General features: G+C 35.4%; 1 protein-coding gene across 1 annotated transcript in view; it reads right to left on the bottom strand.

The window, feature by feature from the left end:
- The window catches only part of LAMA1 (laminin subunit alpha 1), a 143,409-nt gene that overhangs the window by 65,255 nt on the left and 60,458 nt on the right, over window positions 1-17,696 (bottom strand). The window contains exons 12-21 of the mRNA XM_044658067.1: window positions 16,659-16,835; window positions 14,302-14,406; window positions 11,366-11,574; window positions 9,683-9,794; window positions 6,660-6,770; window positions 5,158-5,285; window positions 3,936-4,022; window positions 1,957-2,168; window positions 1,028-1,134; window positions 93-273 (exon numbers count right to left, since the gene is read on the bottom strand). Of these exons, the coding sequence (XP_044514002.1) occupies window positions 93-273; window positions 1,028-1,134; window positions 1,957-2,168; window positions 3,936-4,022; window positions 5,158-5,285; window positions 6,660-6,770; window positions 9,683-9,794; window positions 11,366-11,574; window positions 14,302-14,406; window positions 16,659-16,835 (1,429 nt within the window). The remainder of the gene's footprint in view (window positions 1-92; window positions 274-1,027; window positions 1,135-1,956; window positions 2,169-3,935; window positions 4,023-5,157; window positions 5,286-6,659; window positions 6,771-9,682; window positions 9,795-11,365; window positions 11,575-14,301; window positions 14,407-16,658; window positions 16,836-17,696) is intronic.

Consider the following 17,696-nt stretch of genomic DNA (forward strand, 5'->3'; position numbering starts at 1 on the left):
AAGCAATTTTTTCCTTGGCTCCTAAAGAACTTACAAAACTGTTGGAAAGTATGCCCAGGGAAAAAATACACAAAAATCAATAGAATACTCACGTGTGCAGCTGCCATCTTGATACTCATAAAAGCCACGAGCACACTGGTCACATTTTTGTCCAGCTACTCCTGGCACACATTGACACTGCCCTTCATCATTACAGTTTTCAGAAACGGAACCTGATTTATGACAATTACAGGGCTGGCAACCTGCTCCTGTCTTCAAATCAAAATAACCGTTCTACTCAAAAAAGTGAAGAAAAAAAACAAACATGAGAAGAAAAATATTATTTAGGAAATTTATACAAAGTGTTCCAAAAGTCTTGGTGCACTTTTAAAAGAATAAAAGCTTTACTATGCATATAAGAAGTTTCCAAAGTCTTAACTTTTTAAATACTCCACCCACAGAAATACATATACATATGTAAAATATCTATATATCTATATATAAGATATATATATAGATTCTGTAATTGATAAAGCTTCTATATTGACTTGCAAAATAGTTTTGTTTAATAATGTTAAATATATTTAAATATAATGCATAATTATAAATAACATTAATTATTAATATTACTTAATATGAAATGAATAAAATTTTATGTAATTTTAGTAGATTTAAATATATTTAACATTATAAAACATTATTTTGAAGGTCAAATACAAAAGCTTGATTAATAATATAAAATAAAATATATTAATTAGATCCACTCTAACACTTAGGAGGGCAAGAAAATGTTATACTTTAAAACAACTTTATAAATTACAAAGTAGCTTCTGCTCCCTCCCTATCCTCTACACACACATACACACATGCACACATGGTCATCTTTGCTTGTGGAAGACAGAAATTCACAATAATAGAAAAATAATTTAAATTTAAATAAATTAAATATTAAATTATTAAATTAATTATTAAAATTAAATAAATTAAAATTTTCAATTAAAAATTTAAATATTCCAAGTCAAATTCTCATTTCATCTACATTTCTTACCGCACATTGATCACAATGTTGTCCAATAACATTTGGTTTACAGTTGCAGACTCCGGTCTCATGATTGCAAATATTGGAAACAGATCCAGTTTCATGGCATGAACAAACTAATGTGTAACCCCAAAAAAAGATAATTTATTTCATTATAAAGACCCAAGAAGATCATTTCAGTTTTCTTCATGGCAAAAACTTTGCATTATAGGTATATAAAGCGCATTTTATTAGGATGTATATTCAACAAAGTTATACTTAAGCTTTTGATAATTTGAATTACTAAGAAAACAACATATTTCTGTCATGAGTTACAGCACCATAATTTTGATCTTAGCAAGTCTATAATTCAAAGGTGCTCTCTTCTCTCCTCCTTCCCCAGCCACCTTAGTTTTTCTTTTAAAATTGCACATTAAAATATGACTTTCACACTATGTCTGCCTCTTGGTATACTAATGATATGTTTCTTTTCAATGACTTTTCCTATATCATCCAACACTTTTAAAGTCAAGGAAAGAGAACTGTGGATATCCACTGAGAAGGGCTTGCTAATATGGATGCCTTCTCAAATTATCAGGTTTTATTACTTTCACATAGCATAAAATCCCGTCTACTTAATTAATCTTAGTTAATAATTCCATTACCAATAGGTTTTTTTTTTTAGCATCCATAGCATCCTTCCTCCATCATCTTAAGTCAGTGTTATAACACAACTTCTCCTTTTCTAAGACAAAATTGATTCTTTCCTACGTATTTTAGTTTCATTAAGAATCGGGTTAGCAAAGGGTAATAAGAGGAGAAATTGGCCTGATTGAATTGACCAATTTGAAATTTGGGCAAGAATTTCAATGACAACTCAAATTATTCCATAGTGTGAAAGTTGCTTTGCCATGTAAAAACAGTGTATTAACAATCTATTTGGCTCACTATCCACTTACCACTACAATTTTTAGCAACCACAGCATCACCATGGTATCCATCAGCACACCACTCACAGTGAGGACCCCCTGTATTCCCAATACATTTCAAACATTCTCCTGTGAAGGTATCACAGTTATCAGCTTCTAGGGGATCCACATTGTCATTGCAATCACAAGGAATACAAAATTCCCCAGATACTGTTGGATTTCCATAGTAACCATCTGCACATCTGTATAAACAATTGAGAACAAGGTCAAACTAAGTACAATTGGCCAAGAAATTTCCCCAAGAACACAAGGATTCTCTGACTAGTTATTCAATCAGGCTTATTATTTTGCTAAAGCTTTATAGAGACAGAAATGCAACTTTCTTGGTTCAGTCATTCAAAAACTTAATTCATTCCTTGTTCATGTTTTAACATGTTAAAAGAGGAGTGTAACAAAGTCCATCTTAGATGTGGCATATGTTCTAATTTGCTCACATAACTTTGGTTTGTTCAAATGATGTATGATCTGAAATTTTCATATAATGGTCTTTTAATGTATGTGTTTAAATATACCAATGACTCCAAAGTCTGGTTTTGTGATAATTTTTAAAAAATCTTGAAATACTTTAAAGGGCTACCATGAAAATTCATAAAAGAAATTCTCAAAATAGAGTAATTTAAACAATTCTTTTTAAAAAATCAATGTAAGAAAGTACATTTGATTTCATGAAATCAAATAAAAAAATCTAAGATTCTAAGACATAAATTATGTCACAACTTCAAAAATACTGAAAACAGTTATGAATACATACAACAGAAAGATGATAGAGAATAGGCAACAACCCAGTTAACTCCCCCCAATATTCCCCTCCAAACATTTTTTTAAATTCCTCAAATCAAATTTTAGAGCGGCAGAGCCAACAAAAAGGCAGAGTAAAAATTTTTCCATCAGAGAAATTACATTTTGCTAAAGGTACCATAAGCAATGAAATAAAATAAAAAACATTTTACACTGCAAGTTTCTCTGATAAAGGTCTCATTTCTCAAGATAAATAGGAAATGGAGCCTAATTTGAATAAATAAAAACAATTACCCAATTAATAAATGGTCATAGATATAAGAAGGCAGCTTTCAGAAGAAGAAATCAAAGGTATCTCAAGTTATATGACAGAATGCTCTAAATCATTGTTTATTGGAGAAGTGCAAATTTAAGCAACTTTGAAGTTGTACTTCACAACAATCAGAAATTACAAATACTAGATATGATGAGAGAAAATAGGGTACAACAGTAGGAACATGAATGGACTATTGGTGGAATTGTGAACTGGGCCAGTCAATCATTCTGGAGAGTAATTTGGAACTGTGCCCAAAGGACTATAAAACTGCATACTTTGACCCAGAAATACCACTGCTAGGTCTGTACCTCAAAGAGATAAAGAAAAATGGCCTGTATGTTCAAGAATATTTTAAAGCAGCATGGCAAAGAATTAGAAATTGTGGTGATGTTCATCAACTGGGGAATGGCCGTACAACTTGTGGTAGATGATTGTGTTGGAGTACTACTGCTCTATGAGAAATGATGAGTGAGTACTTTCAGAAAAAAAACAATATGGCAAGATCAATTCGAACTGATTTAAAGTGAAAAGAACCAAGGAATCATTGTACACAATGTTGTAATGATGATCAACTATGAACTCTGATCAATACAATGATCTAAAGGCAATACCAAAGGATTCATGATGAAAAAAAATGCCATCCATATCCAAAGAAGGAACTGATGAACTTTTGAGTTTAAATTGAAGTATGATTTTCTCACTGTATTTTTTTTTTGCCTTTTTCATGATATGGCTAATATGATTATATGGCCTTCTACGTGGGAGGAGGAATGGAAAGGAGTTTAAAACTCAAAAGAAAAAAAGAAAAGAATGCTAAAATAAAAATAAAAACTTAAAAATACAAACTATGGAAAATGATAATGTTTCAAAAGGTTAAAAAACACAGCATACCAACCTCTCACACTGATTTCCCGTATATCCCATCTGACACTTATCGCAGATAACTTCATTTTCATTATTTAAACTGCAAGTTGGGCTGAAACTAACAAAAAGCATTTATGAAAAGATGTTTCACTGCCTCTGGATAATATCACATTTCTTTTTTCCCTCCAATGTTTTTTTTCCCTGTTATACGTAGAAACAATTTTTGACAATAGTTTTCTGGCAACGTAGAATTCAAATTTCCCCCCTTTCTACCTTCCCCTCCCACATACACATATACATATGCTATACATATATATAATTTAAAACATATGTAACCCACACACCTGATACATACACACAATACATACCTACATATGTACACACATGTAGAATATACATGCCTACATATACACACATCTATATACATACATACATCCACACATATACCCCACAACATCCATGAAAGCATTAGAGTCTCATTCTGTCTCCTTTTTGGGGAATGGAAATCTGGTTTTCAAAAACTGTTCTAATGGAATGTAAGCCCTGGAAATTCTAAGCAAGCTAGAAAGGCTTCAAGTAGAGACATGGTGTAGCTGGATGTTCATCTTCTACCAAGATCAGTCTAATAAATTAGGTCAGAAAAACTCATCCTCAGTGGCCTGACCATGATTATCATGATGAGATGAATTGCTGTGTCTTTGTTCTGGCTGTCCCCAGTGTCTTAAATGCACCCACCATTCCCCATCACTACCTCTTGGAAACCTTAGATTTATGTGAAAGAACAACTCTATCTCCTCCTGCATGAGACGTTTTCTGAATGCCCCTTCCCCCAAACTATGTTTAATATATTTATATTGAATGTATTTGTATATGCTTATGCATATCCCTTGTTCTTCCTGATAGCCCCTTAAAGACAAGCACCATTGTCATGTTTTCTTTACATCTCCTGAGCCTGGCAAAAAGTAGATACTTAATCAAAAGTTTGTTCATTCACTGATTATCCAAAAGCAATGAAATGCCAAAGTTTTGAAATTTTGAAAAAGAAAATACATCATTTTTCTCTAAAGATAACACTTATATTTTAGACAGCAAGACCAATAAAACTAGAAGGTTTTTCCTTGGGTATAAGTAATGATTTGATATTGAAAGGTCATTTTTTTTGGAGGGGTAGATAAATAGGAGCAAATATTTGTTTGCATGGTAAAGGAAAAATATGAGGAATTCAGGGCTCTGAAATGTTACCAGATACTTACTTATTGGAAGAAGATGACAGGGGGCATTTACAGGGCTGGCAATCTTTTGGTGTCCCTTGGGAAGGATTTCCATAGAAACCCGGCAAACACTGGTCACAGTTATCCCCTGTGGTGTTATCTTTACAATCCTATAGCATAAGTAAAAATGATCAGAATAAGAGGAGCACAGATCCGATGTGGGAAGGGACTTTAAAGTCTATCTTGCCAAATCTTCCCATTTTTATAGATGAAGAAATGGGTATTGGTTTAGGGGAGGAATGAGTGACTTTTTGCAAATCAATAAAGCAATAACCCTTCAGAAATAGGATTGTAATCCAGGTATTTTATGCTGAATTGTAGAGCTTCCTTGTATTCTCTCTCTGATTTTGTCTCTCTCTCTCTCTCTCTCTCTCTCTCTCTCTCTCTCTCTCTCTCTCTCTCTCTCTCTCTGTCTGGTATTTCTCTCTCTTCTCCCCTGCCCCACTTTATTCTTCCATTTCTTCTCTTTCTTTCTCTTCAGTGTCCTTTCCCCTGGCTGTCCTCCATGCATGAAATGGTCTCCCTTTTTGCCTTTGTCTTTCTTAATAATCATTTCAAGGAACACCTTCTACATGAGGCCATTCCAGGTCCTTTCCACTTATTTCTAGTGCCTTCACTCTGAGATGACTTTTTCTCTATTCTGTAGATAATGTGTATGTACATAGTACATTGGGACAGCTAGGTAGTACAGTGAGCATCACACCTAGAGTCAGGATAGACAAGTTCAATGTGGTCTCAGATTCTTCTTAGCTGTGTGACCCAGGACAAGTCACTTAACCCCCATTGCCTAGCCTTTATCACTCATCTGCCTTGGAACTGATACTTAATATTGATTTCTAAGACAAGAAGGCAAGAGTTTTTTTTTTTTTAATTAAAAAAAAAAAGATTACACCTGATTGAAGTAACAGGAAATTGCACTCATTTTAATGAAATTGCCTGGAACTAATATATGTAAAGTACTTGGTAAAGACTTACTATCCTACAAATACTTAACATTATAAAAGTTACTATTTGATCCTCCAGTCTTCTCTAGTCATACGCCTTGTTACAGACAGCCACCAATTTATTTCTAAATTAATTCCATTTATTAAGCACTCTAAAACTTCAAAGGCACAAGTGACTTCAGGCAAGTCAATATTTAACAAACTTAACACGAAATTTGTTTGCATATAAAAATCCTAGAGCAACAAATATCAAGCAAAGATAGTAATGAAAACAATCCTCAACTGAGGAATAATGTTCTAAGGTCAGTGAACACATTTAAGAAAGCTTTGGGAGAAAAAAGGCTTTCAATCCGGTCATTGTTATAATCAAAGAACTTCAAGGGGTTTCACATATTCCTTTCCAGATTACAAGCTCAGAGATGGTCTCTTAAGCCTAGGGATCATCAGATCATAGCTAGGATAAGCACTCCTCTCATTTCTACAACATCCTAACGGCTCTAGGAACCCAGGTAAAATGTCCATAATTGAAAGGAAACTTACAATACAAGCACCATGAATATCACAGTCAGAAGCATGGTCGTTGCATTCACAGGGTTGACAGATTCCTCCAAAGAGTATTCCACCTACCCGGTAATACCCCGGGAGACAGGACTACAAGAAAAACACAGGATAAATGTGAACATGAATGCAATTCAGACAATTAGAGAATTATCCACTTTCTTAATAAAAACAAAAATATAACCTTTCTCTCTTACCCCATAAATAGTCAAATCTTATTACTTTTAAAAAGATGTGGATGAAATTGAAAGGATACCATACACACCTCCAGCATTCTAAATTGTGGGTCCAACAAAATATTCTTCAATTAGAACTTATGTAACATTCTCTTAAATCAGTGTTTCAGACTTCCCATTTACCTTTTCTTGCCTTAATCTTATCAATAGACTCAACTAATTCAAGACACATTAGTGATACTCTTTTAGAAAGAAAGTTATAGGGGCAGCTGGGTAGCTCAGTGGATTGAGAGTCAGGCCTAGAGACGGGAGGTCCTGGGTTCAAATCTGACTTCAGACACTGGTTGGGCAAGTCACTTGACCCCCATTGCCTACCCTTACCACTCTTCCACCTAGGAGCCAATACCCAGAAGTTAAGGGCTTAATAAACAAACAAATAAATGAATGAATGAATGAATAAAAAGAAAGTTATCTTATTCTTAGATGGATCATCCAGGAAGTCACGGGGATTTGGAATTTGAGGAATATTCTCCGCTAATGGTAGAATGTTCTCCATTCATTCCATGTTTCCAGTGTGAGAAGGGAATAGTAGTGGTCTCCTGGCAATCCTGTTTTAACCCCAGGAAATTTTGGCAAGTCTATTTTATATCAGTCATCTAAACCTTCCAGAACTTGGAACACGATTATAAAAAATTGGACCTATCATCATGATAACAGCCAAATAGTTTTATTAGTCATCGAATCCTTTTATTTCTCTTTCTCTTGTTAGAATTCATGGGATCACAAATCTGGAGTTGAGTGGAACCTTAAAGTCATCTAATCCAAAACTTCTCACTTTACACATGAAGAAACTAAGACCTACTAAAGTTAAATGACTTGCCAAAGGTTGTACAGGCAGAAAGGTGAGAAGTTGGATTTCTTTCATATTCTCTGTGACGTCAGAATCAGTGTTCTATAGGACCACCAATTTAAGTAAAGAGTAAATAAAGGAAAATTTCCTTATTCATCTAGTCTTTATCAAACCTTTGTTATATGTTTATAAAAACACAGCATTCATTAAATAACCAGGATGTTCCCAGCTGTGTGACCCTGGGCAAGTCACTTGACTCCCCCCATTGCTCACCCTTTACCACTCCTTCCACCTAGGAGCCAATACACAGAAGTTAAGGGTTTTAAAAAAAAGAAAAAAAAAAAAGAATAACCAGGATGAGGCCATCTAGGTGGTTCAGTGGATTGAGAGCCAAACCTAGAGACATGGAGGTTCTGAGTTCAAATCTGACCTAAAAATGCTTCCTAGCTGTGTGACCCTGGGCAAGTCACTTAACTCCACTTGCCTAGCCTTTGCCCTTCTGTCTTAAGTTGTGACTAGGACAGAAAGAAAAGTATAAAAATAAAAAAGAACAACCAGGACTTAGAAGTTGTATTAGGCAAGAGATTTTATTGGGAGAGTCCCTGAGAGATTGTATTTTAAATAACATTTTTAACATGTTGGTAATTATCAGCAAACTTAGCTGATAGGAGAGATCAAGGCTAGGCAGTTACAAATCGGATAATTCTCAAGAGCATCTATTATCAACTTGAAGTAAAATGAACAGTCAAGAAGGAAAGCAGTTTTCAGGGGTGTGGTGTATGACATCTGATCACCTTAAGGCTGCCTCCAGAAGGGAGGGGGAGCTGGATGCTCCCCAGGTCATTGATTAGTATCAATGGGACAAGAGGGGCTGGGTAAGATCCAGAACTTTATCAAAGCCAGGAAAAAATAATAAGCACAACCAATGTGCCTAGGGGCATATTCAAGGCTGCAAGCAGAGATTAAAAAGCCAAATAAACAAACTGAAGCAGGAGTTTCAGAGGAGATCCTGTCCCAGAGTAGAGATTGCCAAGGGGCAATCTGCTCTACTTGTATTCCAGGGTCTGATTTGATCTTTTCTACTAAGGAAGAAGTTTGGCTTAATGCAGGGCAGCTGTTGGCTCCCCAGTGATGGGGGCTGCAGGGAGACACAAAGTCCAACAATTTGACTCAAGACCTATGAAGTGGAAAAACAAAAGAAGCTAGATACTGGACTAGTCATGGGGACAAGCCTTGGGGTCATCTGTTATGTATACCTTCTTCTTGACTCAGAGCAGGGAAGTTTCTTCATCCATAAAATTAAGGTATTGAACTTGGACTAGATGATCTCTGACCTACCTCAGAAGTCTTAAAATTGTATAGTTGGGGGCTCAGTGGATTGAGAGTATATTAATTCGAAATCCTGTACCCTTGGACTTCATCTCCCAGCATCCCTTTCCCTTCATCCCCACGTTTGGGTCCTTACAGAATGTTTATAAGTTTGGTGTAACTCTGCCTCTCGCTCTCTTCTTTTGTGACTGTGGCTGGGTTAGCACCCTTTTTACTCTAGCTTTTTATTTTAGTTATTATTAATAAACTTTATAAAATATAATACTTGGAGTATTTGGATATTTGATTTTTAATTTTACAATTGCCAGGTCGAGAGATGGGAGGGTCCTGCATTCAAATCTGGCCTCAGATACTTCTTAAGTTTTGTGAAGCAAGACAAGTTACTTAGCCCCCATTGCCTAGCCTTTGCTACTCTTCTGCCTTGGAACCAACACATGGCACTGATTTTAAGGTGGAAGGTAAGGGTTAAAGAAAAATAATAATGCCAATAGGCTGATGTAGGGTGGGATGGAGTAAGAAAGCTAAACCTTTGCCAAAATACCACATATATCGAATGTATAGCTTACTTATATTCAACTCTCATAGCTGAGGGAGAAGAATGAAGACAAAAAAAAAAAAAAAAGAAGGAAGTGATGAGGAAGATTACCTACCTCACAGGAGATCCCAGTATACCCTTGAGGGCATTCACAATGCTCTGCATCCCTAGCCAGCTCAGGATTGATAGCATTTGGGTTTGCAGTTTCCAAAGTCACAGAAATTAATCTGTAAAAAAAAAAAAAAAACAAACAAACCATGAAGACATGAATTCATGTTGATTTTCTTAACTTAATTTTTAACACAGTAATTGAGAGTATTAGCCTTAAATAAAAACAACAACAACCCTTATTTCCAATAAAAGGTGTTAATGTCAAGTATGACTTCATGAATCTATGAAGTTTTTCTTTTTTCTTTTAAACTCTTACCACCTTCTTATGTACTGGTTTCAAGGCAGAAAAATGATAAGGGCTAGGCAATGGGAGTTAAGTGACTTGCCTAGGATTTGCCTAGTTAGGAAATGTCTGAGGCCAAATTTGAACTTGGGAATTCTAACTCTAGGCCTGGCTCTTAATCCATTGAACCACCTTCCCTACCTCAGGATTACTATTCTTAGAAAATAACCCTATTTCCCATCAAAAAAATGAATACTGAAAAATTGTATTGATATGTGATCTTGAAAAAAATAAACATTTATCATAATTAAAAAGTGGGAAAAATAATCCCATTTCCAATAAAAGGTGTTGATATCAGTATTACTTCCTAAGTGAATGAAAGTTTTCTGACCATAGGCACTAAATCCCTAGAACCTAGCCCCATCCCCATCCCAAAGAAATTCTTCTCATAAAAGCTATAAGAAGGTAGTGAAGATACTATGAAGCACGCTGAAAAATCATCATTTGCAGTATCACTTCTCTACGCTACCTCCCCACCTGGAAAAAGTATAATCATTATTTGATTATTTATTTTATATGCCTAAGTTGTGTCTAACTTCTTTCTCTTTTTTAAAACCTTCTTTACTTTCTCTTTTAGAATCAATATTGTGTATTGGTTCCAAGGCAGGAGAACAGTGGGGGTTAAATGACTTGTCCAGGGTCACATAGCTAGGTCACCTTCTCTTTTAGATTCAGCTGGGCCTTCTATGAAATTGTGCTGTCTCAAAGTTCCAGTTGAATGCTAAGAAAATAAAGTAAGGGCAAAACTACAAGATTAGTGACCTACTATAAAATCTAGCCTAGGTGATTGTTAATTTGCTTATTTCCTGAACAGCTATCTTTCAAGGTCTTCTTTGTTATTATTTTTAACCCTTACCTTATATCTTATAATTGATAATAGTATTGGTTCCAAGGCAGAAAAGCTGTAAGGGCTAAGCAATTGGGGTTAAGTGATTTATTTGCCCAGGACCATATAGCTAAGGAAGTGTCCAAAATCAAATTTGAACCCAGAACCTTCCTATCTCTAGGTCTGGCTCTCCATCCACTAAGCCACCTAGCTGCCCATCTTCTTTGTTTATTAAGTCCATTTCTATCATAATAATATTTTATGATTTGTTTTTCTTTAATTCCCTCCTTGGGAATAACTTCCATTTCTGATAGAAATTGTCTACACTGGTATATTCTAAACTATTAGGGCAACCCTAATCCCAATGTGTTTGTGCTAGGACTACAGAGGAAATTTTCCCATTTTTCCCCATTCCTGAGTTTTAAGATATATAACCATTAGCAAAGACAGTGTTTTTTAAAATTAATTATAGGCAAAGTGCACAAAATGTAAGACTTTACTTCTTTTTCAATACATACCTATTTAGTGCCTTCTTTACTTTATTAACATTAGCCTTGATCAAAAGTTGGGTCACATTGGCCAAGACGGTCATTAACTTGTCCCGGTCTATTTCTTTTTTAGTATTGTGATCCCTGAAGTTCTCAGGCACAAGTTTCACTACATTTAAGTTCTTTTCAAAAAGCTTGACAATGCCCTTAGTCTTTGTACTTATAGTGATGCCATTCCCCTGCAATGTACAAATAGGAGAAGAATGTAGTTGGTACCTAAAGATAAAGTCAGTTTTTATATTAAAACCCCACCCCTCAACAAAGTTAAACTTAGGTTCATCCTGAAGTGAGAATGTCTATGACCGGACCCCTGGCCCAAAATCTCTTGGAAAATAGTAATTTCCTTTTTATCCTTCAGTCAATTCAACAAACATTTATTGGCACTTACTATGTGCCAGGCACTATGCTAAATTTGGTGGGGGGGGGGGTAAAAGGGAAGGCAAAAATGGTTCCTTGACCCCCAAGGATCATACTGAGGGATAAGAAGATAAAAAAACCCCACAAACCCATAATGATCTTTAAAATCTAAAAGGGAAGATATGACATATAGCAAGCAAAGCAAGTACAATTAAAAGTAGAATGCGATGGGGGAAAAAGGGAGATAGAATCTACCCTAAGTCAGATGTAGTAAGTAGAGAGGAAGAGGTGTTGGATATGAAAGATATTGTAGACATAAAATCAATATGAATTAGCTATTGATTGGATATAAAGAATGAGGTACTGGGCAGGATACAAACTGATTTAGAATCTGGGGGACATGACACCATTAATAAAGCATCTACTATTAGGAAAGCACTATGCTAAGGTCTAGGGGAAATACAAGGAAAAATAAGCACAGGATCAAACTTTAGGAGCTTTTGGTCAGAGAGATTTCATTTGTGTGTGTATGTATATATATATATATATATATATATATATATATATATATATACAGAGAGAGAGAAAGAGAATGAGAGAGAGAATGAGAGAATCAGAGAGAATCAGAGAGAGAGAATGTGAGAGAGAAACAGAGAGAGAGAATGAGAGAGAATGAAAGAAAAAGAGAATAAGATAGAGAATGTGAAAGACAGAGAGAGAGAATGAGAGATGTGGATATGTATATGTCTATATTTTTCTTTTTACACTGAAATAGCTCTCTCACTAGAGATAGATATATAAAAATAGAGATATATCTCTCAAAGATCCAGTTGGATGGCCAAGAGAAAATATAACAAGGCAAAACAATGAGATAGAGATAGAGCTATGACTGTCTAGAAAGATTTGATATCTCTCTAGATATGAGATATATGATATGATATGAGAGAGATCTCTCTCTCTCCCCCTTTCTTCACTAGACTGAAAGCTTCCCAAGGTCAGGTCCTAGGGCTTATTATTTACTTATATTTATGAACACACATATTTCATGAACATATATACACACACATTCATGTGTATATATATATATATCTTACTAGACTGTTTATCAGTTGATTATATATTCAATCTATATATGCATCTTGCTAGGTGGAATATATATATTTGATATGTCCACTTCTTATTAGATAGAATGAATATATATATATACACAAACATATTAAATGTATTGATATATATGCATATATATATATATAGTACTTTGTTGTTGTTCAGCCATGCCCAACAATTCATGACTCCATTTGAGGTTTTCTTGGCAAAGACATTGGAGTGGTTTGCTATTTCCTTCTCTAACTCATTTATGAGGAACTGAGACAAATGGGGTTAAGTGGCTTGTCCAGGGTCACCCAGCTAGTAAGTGTCTGAGGCCAGATTTGACCATGAGTCTTCCTGACTCCAGATCCAGCACTCTATTTCACTGTGCCACTTAGCTGCCAGATAAAATGTACTACCCACAATTCCTAGGAAGAAAAGTCCAGTCATCAACTGGTCGTAGTCTATTTCTTTTTTTAATATCATGATCTCTGAAATTCCCAGGCACAAGTTTCACTACAGTTAAGTTCTTTTCAAGGCTTGCAAAGATCACTGTAGCCAGGGTTTGGGGAATACATTCATGGTAAAGGTGACATTTTAACTGAGTCTTAAACAAATGAGTACAGTAAAATAATTTATATATAAGCACATTTATATAGTTATCTAATTTATATATGTAGCACATTTATATAGTGCTGTAAGGTTTACATTATTTCATTTGATACAACAATCTTTTGAGGTAGATATTTGCTATTAATATGCCCATTTTACAGATGAGGAAATTAAAACTCAGAGTTAAAGTGACTGGCTTCAACTCACTCAGCTGGTAATGTTTAGAAGCAAGATTTGAAACCACATTTTCCTTACTACCATGGTGCTTCATGATACTAACAGGCAGGGATGGGCAGGAAAGGAATTCTGGGCATAAGGCTGAGCAAAACTATAGAAGTACTGTTGGTTTTTCATGGAACTGTGAGTGGGTAAGTCAGTCTACTATGACTGGAGCAGATTACATGAAGGAAAACAAGATGAAGAATGTAAAAGGGAATAATTAAAAAGCGGGAATTCTACTGCTGCCTAAGAGCTAGAATTAGTTCCTTTAAGTAGGGACAGTAGACACCAGAAAAAGAGAAAAATAAGGAGTCACTATCACTGAAAGGCTGACACAAGACCCTGCCCCCCTTTTTAGTCCTCATAGCTTCTTTGAAAGGTCCTCATAGCTTCTTTGTCCTGAATTGAATTCTAAGGAATAGATGACCTAATTTGCACCTTAGAAAATCATGGATCAAAGAAAACATTCCCAGAATGATCCCATGACTTACAAGAGTCCAACAGAGGGAAAGCCCTCCCTAGTGACCACTTACCTCTCCCCACCCTTTAGAACTCAAACTGGGCCATTTTTAACTTGGAAGATACCCTCCTGCCAGAATTTCCCCAAAAAAGAAATCCATAAAAGTTACCTTGATAATAACATGTGCATGAGACACTAAGGGAGTATCATCCTCAATTTTCTCTGGATCATCAGAAGACATAGCATATTTTAGGTTTCTACCAAAGGCAGTCAACTGAAACAGAAATATTCAAAACACAATGAGCATTTTGGGGGGTGAGTAGTAATCTCAGCCACAATGATACTTCAAAGCACAAGCTGAAAACTCATCAGAAAGTCTGGAATAATCTCAGGATAATTCTGTATATTATGAACAATAAGAATCACAATAATAATGATTTGTGTTTTTTTCTTTCTTTTTTTTTAAACCCTTGTACTTCGGTGTATTGTCTCATAGGTGGAAGATTGGTAAGGGTGGGCAATGGGGGTCAAGTGACTTGCCCAGGGTCACACAGCTGGGAAGTGGCTGAGGCCGGGTTTGAACCTAGGACCTCCTGTCTCTAGGCCTGATTCTCACTCCACTGAGCTACCCAGCTGCCCTGATTTGTGTTTTTATAGTGATATATGGTCTCCAGAATAAATTTTAAGTATAATTTCTTACTGTCTTCATAATTCTGTGAGGTAAGGAATATCTGTATGATTATACTTATTTTACTAATGGGGAAATTATGGCCCTGGAAGAGGAATTAAGTGATTTATCTTGGTCACATTACTAAAAGAGGCTATAACATAATAGGTAGAGAGCTGGCCTCAAAGCCAAGAAGACCTGGGTTGTTTAAATCTCAAACATCCATACATATTGACCGGGCAAAGCCTCTGAACCTATCAGTGCTCTGTTGTGCAGTTGTTTTTCAGTCATGATCCCATTTGAGGTTTTCTTGGCAAAGACACTAGAGTGGCTTGCCATTTCCTTTCTAGCTCATTTTACTGAGATGAGAAACTGAGGTAAACAGGATTGAATGACTTGCCCTAAGTCACCAGCTAGGAAGTGTCTGATGTTGGATTTGAACACCTGAAAATGAGACTTCCTAACTCCAGGCCTAACTCTGTGCATATGGCGCCACTTAGCAACTAGGCAACATTTTAATACCATAAATTGTAGAGGAGTTGCTCACCTGAATTGGTAGAGAGGGCTCACTCATTAAGGAGTTCTTTACACGAATGGAATCACAAATATAATTCCTATCCCTGTCCTATCATATAGCTAGAAGTATTAGAGGCAGGATTCACACATTTTTTCAGACCAGGACCCTTTCCGTGTATCACATGCCTCTCATATAAGTAGACATCAAATTATCAACTGTAGTACAGATAAGATTTTTACCCATGATATATTGTCTAAATGTGTATACTCAGAAATATTAAACTAAATTTACATCTCTTGGAGTGAATTCCACAGACACTTCAATGAATAAAACTGATATGCTCTTTAACTCAAGTCTTTAAAAAGACATGTCAACATTTTCACCCTACTTCTCAACTTTTACTAAAAAATATATTTAAAGTAATAAAGGTAATCTTGAAGGTTCCTTGACCTTTCAAATCGCAGACAGTGTTCCAAAAGTCTGAAGTTTTAAGTGATGAAAGCTTGAAACAATTAAACTAAACCCAAACCCTTCTGCAGTTCCAAGGCAAAAAAACAGTAAAGGCTAGGTATTTGAGGTTAAGTGATTTGCCCAGCGTTCACACACCTAGGAAATGTGTGAGACCAGATTTGAACCCAGGTCCCTTCTGACTTCAGGCCTAGTGTTCCATCCACTGAGCCACATAGCTGCACCAACAATTAAACTATTAAAACCTAAAACTGCACTAAAAATTTTGGGATATTCTAATATTATGTCTATAAACTAGATTTATTCCCTCTTTTATAAAATCAAAATGGTGCATATCAAACTTACTTGAAATAAAAATTTAATTATAATGTAGATTCTTTGGGCAGGGAGGAGCGGATCAAGTAGAGGATTGGTCCAATCTCCACTTATTTTACAGATAAGGAGTGAGGTCCAGAAAATTGAAATGATTTTCAAAAGGTCTTATGGGCATGGAGACCAGATCTTCTGATTACAAATCCAATGGTCTTAAAAAAAAAACCCCAAACCAAATAGTACGATAACAAAATGGGGAAAATTATATATAAAAGCCTTTATTTTTAAAACAATGAAAAGCATAAAATAGAATAAATAGATCCTGTGCAGAAAACTTAAGGTGAATCTGTGAGAAATTTTCAGACATTTTTGGTGAGCAAAGTAAAACATTCCATCTTCTTTCTTTGTGTACTGGTATATCCTTTGTTCAAGGCACCAGTGATTCTGATAATAGACATCATGCATATGAATGGGTGGAAACAATGCGTAATGCTAAATATCTAAAATTATATTTGCACAAAGAAATGCTGATCTTTTGAATTCTTTCCATCTACAAACTTACTTTATTTCCAAGATATGCCAGTGGAGCTGACCAGTAATACTCCTCCGATTCTGGCACTTCGATGTTCTCAATGTCGTTGGTACTAAATTGATCGGGTCTATCTGAATGGTCTTGCTGAGATGGGGCATTTTTTGTTTTGGGTGTAAAAGTGACCAACCACCCAAGCATTTCAGTCACCTTAAAACAAAGCAAAACAAAACATAGACTATTGGTATGGGAAGTGACACTAGATGTTGTTAGTTCAAAAACTGAAAGTTCCAAGTGGCCTTAATGCATATCTAGTCTATCCCCCTCCTTTCAGAGATGAGAAGAGTGAGATCTGAGGAGGTTTAGTACTATCTGCCAAAGTTTTCAAATATACTAAATGACAGAACCAGCAAGAAAACCCAGGTGTTCTCTTTCCCCGCTCAATATTCTTCATCTCTCAGGGAGTTTGCAAATCTAGGAGTAGGCTGAATTTATCTCTAAGTAAGGAAAAGTCAATTACAAATAATAAAAACAAACAAAAACCTGCACAAATTTATAGTCATGTGCTGTAAGAGTTAAAAAAAGATCAGGAAATTTTAAGGAAATACTGTTAAAAACTTGAATAAAATATGTCTGTCCCAATAATAAACACCAAAAAGTCAGCATCCTCAACTCAGCATTCCTGATTTATTAAATTCTTAACCAAAAACCATTCCAAATGCGTGGCCATAGGAGCTTCTCTTTGCTCTCTGATGTTGCTGATAGACAGCCCCCTTTCCCTTTCCTTTTAATACTGCTCAGGTTCTTTCCTTACTGTACAGTGATCAGTTATAAACAACTTAACTATTCTTAGCAGTTCAATGATCTAAAAGAATTTCAAGAGTCTCACAGAAAAAAAAAAAGCTATACACTTTCAGAGAAAGAACTGGTGGAGTCTGATTGAAGATTGAAGAATACTATTTTTCACTTTCTTTTCTTTTTTTATGTTTTATAAGAGTATTCTTCCACAACATAACCTATATGGAAATGCTTTACATGATCACACATATAAAACCTTATATCAGATTGTTT

This window comes from Gracilinanus agilis, chromosome 1, assembly GCF_016433145.1.
Source record: "Gracilinanus agilis isolate LMUSP501 chromosome 1, AgileGrace, whole genome shotgun sequence".
Classification (NCBI taxonomy): domain Eukaryota; kingdom Metazoa; phylum Chordata; class Mammalia; order Didelphimorphia; family Didelphidae; genus Gracilinanus; species Gracilinanus agilis.